The 12,058-nt window shown below is 42.5% G+C and overlaps 1 protein-coding gene across 1 annotated transcript in view; it reads left to right on the top strand.

Moving 5' to 3' along the window:
- CIITA (class II major histocompatibility complex transactivator) overlaps positions 1 to 12,058 on the top strand; it is a 68,290-nt gene that overhangs the window by 33,196 nt on the left and 23,036 nt on the right. The window contains exons 3-7 of the mRNA XM_065412448.1: positions 907 to 1,032; positions 3,756 to 3,815; positions 4,914 to 4,994; positions 6,096 to 6,155; positions 9,826 to 9,909. Coding sequence (XP_065268520.1) covers positions 907 to 1,032; positions 3,756 to 3,815; positions 4,914 to 4,994; positions 6,096 to 6,155; positions 9,826 to 9,909 — 411 coding nt within the window. The remainder of the gene's footprint in view (positions 1 to 906; positions 1,033 to 3,755; positions 3,816 to 4,913; positions 4,995 to 6,095; positions 6,156 to 9,825; positions 9,910 to 12,058) is intronic.

The following is a 12,058-nucleotide window of genomic DNA, read 5'->3' as shown; positions in this document are numbered from 1 at the left end:
TGTCATTGTGATTGCAGTGGTAAATCTGCAGTTGTAGGCTGGTGGGCTACATACTTGTTGACCTCATGTAGTTTCCTGCCCTCACTGTACTCCTCCTCTGGGTTTCTCTGCGAGGGGAGGGGATCGGATCATCTGTAGCTCTGTTAATTTGGTGTCTTAGTATTTTTATGAGACCCAATGTATGTTGAATGTTGAGACCGGACAAAGGCCTTCAGACCCCATGGGTGTTCTTTTAAACACCATTTACTATAAATTGATTCAGTGCCTTGTACTTAGACAGTAGCTAAATAGCTTTTTAAAAAATGGACAGAAAGTCCCAGCTCTTAGCAGAGGGGAGCATGATTCTACCCTGCCTTCACCTTTGTAGTCACTTTATGTGAGTGTAGCATGTTACCAAGTCAGAATGGTACAAAGCAGTGGAGAATCAGACTTCAGAATCTGAGTCATCTCATGCTTAATTATTGCTGGTCTGAGATCAGGGGCCCACATTTGCCCTCTGAACTCCCAACTATGACTGACACCTGCAGGAATTTGTCTGTGCAGATGGGGCCTTGCTTATGCAAGCAAAGTCTGAAAGCAGGATGAGTTAAAGATTTGGTTGTCTTGATCAGCATCACTGACTTGATCAATTACTTTACTCCTGATTGTCACCAGTGTGAGCAGAAAATCAGGCCCAAATTTTAAGCAATTTACTTAGATTTGTTAGCCCGAGGTGGTTTCCGTTCCTGTGCAAGGAGTTGGCCTTGAGTCAGTTCCTAGTGAACCAGCATCTATCACACAACCACCACAGAATGAATGCTTGAGAGAGAATTAATCATTCTGACTTTTTGACTTGTCCTGCCCCCTGAGTTTCTTTATCCTGGCCAAGGCATTCACTGACCTAATTATAACTTTTTTTTATTCTAGACCCTGAAATTGATACTATCAACCATGATCAGTTCAGCAATTTGGATGTCTTTTATACAATGGAAAGCAATGAAAGTGTGGAAGAATCTCTCTTTTCAAATACAGGGGAAGCTTATTCTAGAATAGGTATGAGATTTTTTTGGGGGTGTGTGGGTTGTTTTGGAGATAATTAGTCCAGTAAGGGGTTCTGCCCTGTAGAATCTTGAGTGCCTTTATGCTGTGCCACTTTATTTCAGACCCCTGACACCAGCAACCTGGCCATAAGCAAAAAATCTTGGTTTCCGTCAGCCTAGTTACTCCTTGCAGGGGGACACCAACAGCCCTTCCAGTCCCAAGTCACCCCAAATCCATCCTTCCTAAGTTCTTACCTACCAGACACATGAAACCAGCCCCACCCCCACCCCCCCAGTGATCAGCTCACTCTGGCACCCATGCTCCACACGGGTTGAGCAACAGAGATCTGCTTGGGGTAAAAATAAACAGGCAGTTTATTTAATAGAAAAACCACAGACTCAAAGATGAGCTAGTAAGAGAGAGCGAATGCATATAGGCCACAGAAAATAAACACAAAGACGCAACCTCAGGCTTTACACTTCCATATTAGATAAAAATCCCTTTTCTAATACCAGTTACCCTATTGCCATTAAATCAGCTTATCTTATTTACAGTGAAGGAGCAGCAGATGGAGCTGGGGCTGTCCCTGTTGGCTCCTTGTGCACACGTATAGGGCCTGCCCCATATGGGAGAGGGCTGGGAGGCACAGGGTGCAGGTCCCATCTCTGCTCCCTGCAAAACCCCTGCAGCCAGGATTTAGCTGCTAGAATCTTGCTGTGGCCTCACCAAGCAGTAGTTTCCACAGCAACACCCTTATAAAGTAACACCTGAGCGTGGTAAATTGCCCCAGCAACAAGTCAGTTTAATGAGGCACAATTAGCTATACCAGGATTTGAGCCTCACGCAGCACCATGTTCTGCAAACTCTCTGGCTTCACTACCAGAGAGAGGGAATTTTGAGGTTTAAATCAGCCACAATTTATCCTTAAATCTGTATATATTTATTTATTTATTTATTTATTAAATAAAAAAGACTATACAAAATGTATTCTGTAGCTTGTGGGAATTCTTGATTGGCTGTGCCTCACTTGCCTAGGCTGACAAGCCACCCTGACTTTGAACAGTTTCCTAGCAAACCCCCTAGCTAAGCAGGGATCCAGCATTTTGCAGACAGTTTCCTGCTTAGAGACTCCCCCTCAGATTCCAGGTGAAAAATTCAGTTTCAAGCCTCCTTTTTAAATGGCTTCTTTTCCTCCCCCCATCCCCTAGCATGGTGAGTAATGATCATTCAGAAAGGGAGCAATTCCCTCTTCACTTGATAGCTGGGAAGTCTCATTGTCTTCCCATTAACTTTAATGGTCCACCACAGTCTTTTCTTGGGCTGGAAAATGGGGTGAGTACTTGAAGCTGGTTTCATTGTAAACAACTGGCTTGGAAGGTGACCCTGCTTGACTGCTTCACCAACCTGCTGTGAGGTGAGGTTGAGCAGATTCATAACCACAGTCTGTATACATATCTTGACCATCAAATTCAGAACATTACAAGTTTTCACAAAAGACTTTACTTAATATATGTATATAGTACAATAATACAGCATGCAATCCATTGATTTAACCTCTCTTTTGGGGTGGGGGGGGAGTTAAACTTTCTGTTCTGTGTTTGGGGTGTCTGGACCCTGATTATCATAGGGGGGAAGTGGCACATCAGCTATGAATACTGTTACTTTTTCCTTGCTCTCTATACTGGTTCCTTACAAGTTATAATTTGATCACAGTAAATTAGTAATGCCTAACTTCAATCTCATTTTGTCCAATATAGTTAGTATTTTAACAATTACATGATTAAGATCTAATGTTTTTCAATAAAGCCCACCCTGATACCCCCCTAAAAATATTCAAAACACCTAGGTCACCTAAAATTGCTATATTTCTTAAATATAAAAAGTATAAATTAGTTTAACCGTCACTGTTCATAAGATGTGCCACATCAAAGTGGCAATTCTGTGTCCCATGCTTTTTGAATTAATGATGCTAGATACATATATTGTAATGTGAATATATGTATGATTATTAACTGTCTCAATAAATATAAGTAATTAGGACCATTTCCTGCTCTCAATGAAAGCAATAAGAGTTTTCCATTGACTTGCTAAGAGCAGAATTGATCCCATAGGACCTGAACCACTGAAGTGAGTAGTCACTCATATGAGTGAAGCTTACTGGTATGAATAAGAGCTGTAGGACCAGACCCATAGAGTGTATGGCTGGGAACCCTAACTTACTGCTTTTCTAAAGTAGTAATGGGTCTTTCCAGTTTGAGTTTTATTAACACGTACATGTGAAATCCTTTTGCTTGACTCTTAGGTGACTTCTTCCCAATCACAGGAGTGAAAATTGCTTTAAGCAACACTAAATAACAGTCCTTCTATGAAATAAAAGAGGTGTCTATACACCCCACACACATGCGCACACACAATATACTAGCTAGTGTTATTTTAATCAGTTTGTACATCTCATGAGTGAAATGGTCACCCTTAACTGCTGGATATGTTTTGGTTGGCAAGGAGGAAAAAAAACTCCATTCATGATACTTTCCTGATCAACACTTCCTGTGTTAACTTCCTATTTCTAGCGCCCTGCACTTCCCAAACACTACATTTATTTAATAAATAAAACTAATGTACATTTCTTACTCTCCTTTCAGACCTTGGACTTTTGTACATGAGAATAATCTACAATAATTTGTTCTTAATTGTGTCATTTACCATACCATTGTGCTCTTTTTTTCCCTTGTTAGCTGGATTAGCAGAATATGTGCTCAAAGATCAGCAGGAGAGACAGATGGAAGACATTTTTGGTAAGGTTTTAACACATGGGGCAAAGTTTAGGTATGATTGCTGTCTATAAATACATCAGAGAGATACCACGGAGGGAGAGTTATTTAAGTTAAGTGCCAATGTTGACACAGAACAAATGGATATAAACTGGCCATCAATAAGTTTCGGCTTGAAATTAGACAAAGATTTCTAACCATCAGAGGAGTAAAGTTATAGAACAGCCTTCCAAGTGGAGCAGTGGGGGCAAAAAACCTATCTGGCTTCAAGATTGAGCTTGATAAGTTTATGGAGGTATCATGAGATGATTATGATAGTCCCTTCTGGTCGTTAAGTCTATGAGTCTAAATCAGTGGCAGAGCCAAGAGTAGAATCCTGGTTATCAGACTTTTGGTCCATCCATGGTAGTGTGGAGCAGCAGCCAAATGATTGGGACAATATTTACTTGCTTCCTATTAACACTTTTAAAAAGTTGCATGACTTATTTTTATCCCGCTTTGGTGCATTTTTGGCTTGGATTTTGCTCTTATTAGTTAATGGCAAAATTCTTGTTGACATCGGTGGAAACAAGATTGGGCCAATGGTTGGACTGAAGTATTTGTAGTTTAAATTAAAGAATGAACCTGGCAACATGTCAGTTCTGATAACACAAATGATTTCACTGAAAAGATCTTTATGACTCCTTGATGTGTTTTAAAATGGAACTAATTCTTTGGGATATAAAACTGAGGCACAGATTAAATGACTGGCCTATGGTCACATGGCAAGTCTGTGGTTCAGCTGAAGGGAGAACCCAATAGTTGTGATTTCTAGTCTCCTCTGTTAGTCACTAGACCATTCTGAAGCACTTAAATTTAACAACTAGATTCCTTGGTGTGTGATGATCTTCTGCACTGTGGAAGTTCACCAAGGTGACCAAATCCGATTTCTGTGGATGTTGCATCCTTTGCAGATTTGGAGTACGCTTTACTGTACACATACACTCCCAATCTCTTATTTACAGAATTTATCCTGATTTCAGGACACTATGCATTTGGTGCTTGAAATTAGTTTTTAACTTTGCAGTATCCTTTGGGATCCTATTAATTCAGATTTGGCAGTAAGTTGTTTTTGTTTAACAGGAAAACTCATTTTGGATGAAATGTCCAATGAAACTACAGAGGGTTTTACAGAGATGAAGAAGCAAAAATGTCAGAAACGATGTAAGTGAAACAGCATTTGTGGCATTGCCAGGAGCAATTCACCTAGGGACCTGGAGTGATTTAAAGCTCCTTCCATGCAACCATAAACTACCTGCATGTCAGGGACATTTGTTTTTAAAGGAACACTGGTGCCCCTCTCATGCCAAATTCTTCATTAGCATAAGTAGCTGCAACTCTTCTGAATCCAGTGGAGCCGTGCCCACTTAAACCAGTGGTGACTTGTCCACTTAGGGTGACCAGATGTCCTGATTTTATAGGGACTGTCCCGGTTTTTGGGTCTTTTTCTTATATAGGCTCCTATTACTCTCCACCCCCTGTCCCGACTTTTCACCCTTGCTGTCTGGTCACCCTATGTCCAGTCTTCCTCTGATGTGCATTAGAATCAATTAAAAGATGCTCCTTATTTTACTCTGATATTTTCAATGATTTGTTGGCATGTAACGTGGCACTGTGAGCATGTTTTTAGCTTTTATAACCCCTAGCTTTGCTTTGCAGCAATGTGGCAATGTTTTAATTTTGCTTTCGATTAATTCTAGCTTAGTAAGTATCAACTGCATTATTCCTTTTTTACTAAAAAACAAACAAACCAATCAACCAATCACTCAGGGTTATTGATACAAAAATCTGCGCCCTATTCAAAAATGTAGGGTCAGAGTAAAATAACCCAGGCTACTCACTTTCATATTTAATATGCTAAAAACCTCCACTTCTGAGGTAATTTGAAGCTGCCTCAGAATTTCAAGGGAGACAAGGCAAGTGAGGTAATATCTTTTATTGGATCAGCTTCTGTTGGTGAGAGAGACAAGCGTTCGAGCCACACAGAGCTCCTCCTCTTCAGGTCTGGGGAAGGTACTCTGAGCATCCCAGCTAAATGCAAGGTGGAAAAGATTGTTAAGCGTAAGTAGATAGCCCATATTCTAAGGGACCAGAATTTCTAGTCTGCCACAGGTGGTTGGCTATAGCATGCACATAATTCTGGTTATGCCTCTGCTAACTTCCCATCTTATTTAACATGCATAAATTAGGCTCCACTAACAGAAACCTTGAATTATCAAACTAGATTCAACCTACATCACAGACTATAAACTTTCTTATTTTTAGCATTCGTGAGCCCTGCAGAGAGTTACTCTGATGCTTCCAAGCCCAAAAGCAGGAGAACGGGTGAGTTATTGGCTGAAGGATTTTGAGTGTACCTTCTCTGTTGTTCTGATGTTCAAGAAGGGGAAAAAAAGTGACCTGGTTAACTACAGGCCTGTTAGTTTAACATCTGTAATATGCAAGGTCTTGGAAAAAAATTTGAAGGAGAAAGTAGTTAAGGACCTTGAGGTCAATGGCAATTGGGACAAATTACAACATGGTTTTACGAAAGGTAGATCGTGCCAAACCAACCTGATCTCCTTCTTTGAGAAAGTAACAGATTTTTTAGATAAAGGAAATGCGGTGGATCTAATATAGCTCGATTTCAGTAAAGCGTTTGATACAGTACCGCATGAGGAATTATTGGTTAAATTGGAAAAGATGGGGATCGATATGAAAATCCAGAGGTGGATAAAGAACTGGTTAAAGGGGAGACTGCAGCGGGTCGTACTGAAAGGTGAACTGTCAGGTTGGAGGGGGGTTACCAGTGGAGTTCCTCAAGGTTCGGTTTTGGGTCCGATTTTATTTAATCTATTTGTCACTGACCTCGGAACCAAATGTAAGAGTGGGCTGATAAAGTTTGCGGATGACATAAAGTTGGGAGGATGACATAAAGTTGCCAATTCGGAAAAGGATCGAGATATCCTGCAGGGAGATTTGGATGACCTTGTAAACTGGAGTAATAGTAATAGGATGAAATTTAATAGTGAGAAGTGTAAGGTTATGCATTTAGGGATGACTAACAAGAATTTTAGTTATAAGCTGGGGACGCATCGGTTGGAAGTAACGGAAGAGGAGAAGGACTTCGGAGTCCTGGTTGATCGCAGGATGACTATGAGTCGGCAATGTGACGTGGCCGTGAAAAAAGCTAATGCGGTCTTGGGATGCATTAGGCGAGGTATTTCTAGTAGGGATAAGGAGGTGCTGGTTCCATTGTACAAGGCACTGGTGAGACCTCATTTGGAGTACTGCGTGCAGTTCTGGTCTCCCATGTTTAAAAAGGATGAACTCAAACTGGAACGGGTACAGAGAAGGGCCACTAGGATGATCCGAGGAATGGAAAACCTGTCGTATGAAAGGAGACTCGAGGAGCTCGGTTTGTTTACCTTAACCAAAAGAAGGCTGAGGGGTGATATGATTGCTCTCTTTAAGTATATCAGAGGGATAAATACCAGGGAGGGAGAGGAACTATTTCAGCTCAGTACTAATGTGGACACGAGAACAAATGGATATAAACTGGCCGTCGGGAAGTTTAGGCTTGAAATTAGACGAAGGTTTCTAACCATCAGAGGGGTGAAGTTCTGGAACAGCCTTCCGAGGGAAACAGTGGGGGCGAAAGACCTCTCTGGCTTTAAGATTAAGCTTGATAAGTTTATGGAGGGGATGGTTTGATGGGATAACGTGATTTTAGTCAATAGGTCAATAACGTACCATCGCTGGTCATTAGTAACAATGGTCAATGATGGGATATTAAAAGTTACTACAGAGAACTTTTTCCAGAGGGTCTGGCTGGAGAATCTTGCCCGCATGCTCGGAGTTCAGCTAATCGCCATATTTGGGGTCGGGAAGGAATTTTCCTCCAGGGTAGATTGGCAGAGGCCTTGGAGGTTTTTCGCCTTCCTCCGCAGCATGGGGCAGGGGTCGCTTGCTGGAGGATTCTCTGCGACTTGAAGTCTTTAAATCACGATTTGGGGACTTCAACAGCTGAGTCAAGGGAGAGAATTATTCCAGGAGTGGGTGGGTCAGCTTTTGTGGCCTGCATCATGCGGGAGGTCAGACTAGATGATCATAATGGTCCCTTCTGACCTTAAAGTCTATGAGTCTATAACACTATTGAGGTATTAAACAAAAGTACTGTAACTCCTGCATACTTGGGAAAGGTTGGATACACTAATAAGGTGACATATCATTACAGTGGGTTTCTCTGGCTTAATGCTAAAGAATAGCACAGGTTGGGTTATGGTCATATTCTGCCCTTAATCCATACACCCAAATCTAATTGTTATTGTAACAAACCTATGGCCACCTAGATATATCAGTGGTCATAATACTGCACACCTTGGAAATGCCTCATGGCAGGGCAAAACTTGGATCCTGCTGTTCCAAAAGCACAGGCCTCCACTGTTTGAGTGAAAGGACAACTCCATTAGCAATTAGCAATAGAAAGCCTACGAGGCACAGTCAAGCATTTCTGATTCCATCTAGCAGAGGGAAGTACTGTGGTACTGTGGAAAACTGTGAAATATCTGTGTTATTTCTTATGAGTATTGTGCATATGTGTGTTTGATGTATTACTTGTTCTGGACTTGGATCAGAAGGGGAGGAACCAAGCAGAAAGGGCCATTCAGATAAGGAACATCCTAACAAACACAAAAATAGTCAGGTTATTAGCTGCGAAGAGGCAACTCCTCACTCAATCCTGGTTACTCAGCTCTTCTGCCAAGGCAGAGAACCTGGAGGTCAGAAGACACAGATTACTTAAAAGATCAGCCCTGCAGCTGTGGAGTGGTGGGTGGAGTTACTGGTTGCTTTAGGCTAACACAGACTGATCCAAGGCAGGATCTACAGAAAGCAGGTTGTAACTTGGTCCCCAAGAGAATGGGAGACACCAAGGCTAAGACCTGTCTATCTGGGAGCTTGTGTGGATGGCCAGGTGTAGGTAAGTCACTTGGTTTAAAATCCATTGCTGTGAGCCCTTTTGCAAATAAACTATACCTTGTTTTGAAGAAGCTGCTTCTGTGTCACTGCAAACTGTCAATGCCCACAGACTCCCAAAGGGAAACTCTTGCAGGTACCAAGCCTCCAGGGTTTGCTAAATATCACAGCAGGCATGGGGGTGCAACCCAGAAGCCCAGTCAGAGAGTGGTAGGATTGCAGGATCCCCACCCCAGGAAGCATGGGCCTGTCACTTGAAAGGCAACAGAGGGTCCTGTGGCACCTTTAAGACTAACAGAAGTATTGGGAGCATAAGCGTTCGTGGGTAAGAACCTCACTTCTTCAGACTTGCATCTGAAGAAGTGAGGTTCTTACCCACGAACGCTTATGCTCCCAATACTTCTGTTAGTCTTAAAGGTGCCACAGGACCCTCTGTTGCTTTTTACAGATTCAGACTAACACGGCTACCCCTCTGTCACTTGAAAGGGGTGCACTCAGACTGGGAAAGGGTCTCAGAAGGGCCAGCCACACACAAGGTAGCCCATCACAGTGTCAATTGGAGTTTTGTGAACAAAGCTAGGGTATTGTGCCACCCCTAATGTGGAAAATGCACTTGATAGACTTGAAAAACTAAATAAAGCCCTTGGTGACTTGCTACCTGCTATTTGTGGTTTATTCAGGTAGCACATTCCCTATCTGTACTGAAGCTCCAAGATCATGTTAAAATTGCCTGCGGATTAACCCACAGTATTGACTTTAAACCACCCACGCAATTTCTTTTTTATATCATGCATTTCTAAGGATGTATTTGTATTTCAGTAATGCTCACAATCAATCTCCGTCGAGGATGGGGGTGCTAAACGTTATAGATGCACATAATGAAAAGATGGCCCTGGGTCCAGAGAGCTCACAGCCTGTGCAGTAGTGTGCAATCTGAGGCACAGTTGTAGAGCTAATACTTACATTTTGCAAAGTAGGACATAGTTTTATGGCATTTATGGAGGTTGCTCAGATAGTGTCACTGTCTCCATCTTAACAGATGCAGCAACGAGGGTGAAGGAACGAGTATGTTCAGAAGGCAGCAGAGCTGTTGGGGATGTAAGAGCTAGTTGCCAGAAAAGAGGTGAGCACTTTGAAAATGCCTCGTAACTTCATTTTGCATTTGATAAAGTGAGAGCAACTGAGTAACCCTGGAAAGCCAAACATACCAGTCCTTTGAAAATTCAATATATATGCCAGCAATGAACGAGAGGGTTATATTTACCCAAGTTCTAAATAAAATAGGAACACCTATTGCTATAACTTATTATTTATATATTTATTACACCTCTACCCCGATATAACGCGACCCGATATAACACGAATTCTGATATAACGCGGTAAAGTAGTGCTCCGGGGGAGGGGGGGCTGCGCACTCCAGCGGATCAAAGCAAGTTCGATATAACGCGGTTTCACCTATAACACAGTAAGATTTTTTGGCTCCCGAGGACAGCGTTTTATTGAGGTAGAGGTGTATTTACAGCTGAGATTACTACAAAGGAAATCCTACTGTATTGGTACCCTCACCATGAACTAAAGACTTGCCCAAACATACTGGAAGTGTTGGGATCAGCAAAACCAAAATGTACAGTACAGTAACTGCTCGCTTAACGTTGTAGTTATGTTCCTGAAAAATGCAACTTTAAGCGAAATAATGTTAAGTGAATCTAATTTTCTCATAAGAATTAATGTAAATAGGGGGAGTTAGGTTCCAGGGAAATTTTTTTCACCAGACAAAAAACTATGTTTTATTTTTATATAGACACAGTATATGTTTTAAACAAACAATTTAATACTGTATGCATCAATGATGATTGTGAAGCTTGGTTGAGGTGGTGGAGTCAGAGTTCGAAGAGGGAGGGATATTTCCCAGGGAATGCCTTACTGCTAAATAATGAACTAGCACTCAGCTGAGCCCTCAAGGGTTAACACATTGTTAATGAAGCCTCACACTCTACAAGGCAGCACGGAGGGGAGACAGCATGGCAGACAGAGACAGAGACACACACCCTGTGTGTGTGTGTGTGAGAGAGAGAGAGAGAGAGAGAGAGAGAGAGAGAGAGAGAGAGAGAGATGCATTGTCCCTTTAAGTACGCTGACCCCACTTTGAGTACATTGCCTTTTTAAATATATCAGGAAGTTGAGAGAGCAGCTGCGGCCAGCAAGCTCTCTCCCTCCTAAGCTCTGTTGTCTCTCCCCCTGCTCTATGGATGGGGTAAGCGGGGGGCAGGAGCAGGGGGGAGGGGGACACCCTGACATTAGCCCCCATCTCGCCCCCCCTCCCCCTCCCGCTCAGCAAGCAGAAGGCTCCCAGGAGCAGCTCCAATGCAGAAGGCAGGAGCAGCACATGGCAGTGAGGGGAGGGACAGCTGAACTGCCCGGCAAATGATAGCCTGCTTGGCGGCTGCCGCACAGGGAACTTAGGGGAGCGAGGAGCTGGGTGGGGGGGCTGCCGGTCCACCCTGGTTCCAAGCCCTCCCTCCCCCCAGCTAGCTCCAAGGGGCTGCTCTTCCTGTAAGCAGTGGACAAAGCAGGCGGCTGCCAAACAATGTTAAGGGAGCATTGCATAACCTTAAATGAGCATGTTCCCAGCAATGTAACAACGAAACAACCTTAATCCTGACGATTTTAAGTGAGGAGTTATTGTATTGTATCTGTATCATTAGCAGATTATTTCAAAATAAACAAGGACAAATATTTCTTACATTTAAAACTCTTTCTCTGATTGCTTTAATGAGTCAGTGGTGCACATAGCAATACAGACTATCAAACTGTTTACTATGTACCATGCACAGAAAGGTCCTGATCCAAATACTGCATGCAGGACAGAGCACCTTTTCAAACCCTTATAAGTTATCAAGTTTGTATAATCAGGCAGGCATAAGAGGTGGTTTCATTTGTCTAAAGAAAGTTTGTCATTGTTTATGTGAAACTTTTCTAAGGAAGTTCGGCCATCCTTACTTCCCCAGTAAGACCTAGGCAGAGACCCAAGATGAGGGGCCTTATTGTATGCAGCTTCCTCAGTCTTGTACTGCACCGTATAAGGCAGTGGACCATGTCTGGGAAACTGAGCACAACAAGCTCTCGTATTGGCTCATTACCTCATATTTGGTAATAATTTACACTGAGTCTGAATATTTACATGCCTGAAGCTATTTAGGAGGAGGACAGGCCAGGAACACTGAACGTGTTCTTTTAAACTAGTGAAGATGCTGCAGAATCTTCGACACACA

Source organism: Emys orbicularis, chromosome 10 (assembly GCF_028017835.1).
Source record: "Emys orbicularis isolate rEmyOrb1 chromosome 10, rEmyOrb1.hap1, whole genome shotgun sequence".
Taxonomy (NCBI): Eukaryota; Metazoa; Chordata; order Testudines; family Emydidae; genus Emys; species Emys orbicularis.
This window is presented reverse-complemented; position numbering and strand designations above follow the sequence as displayed.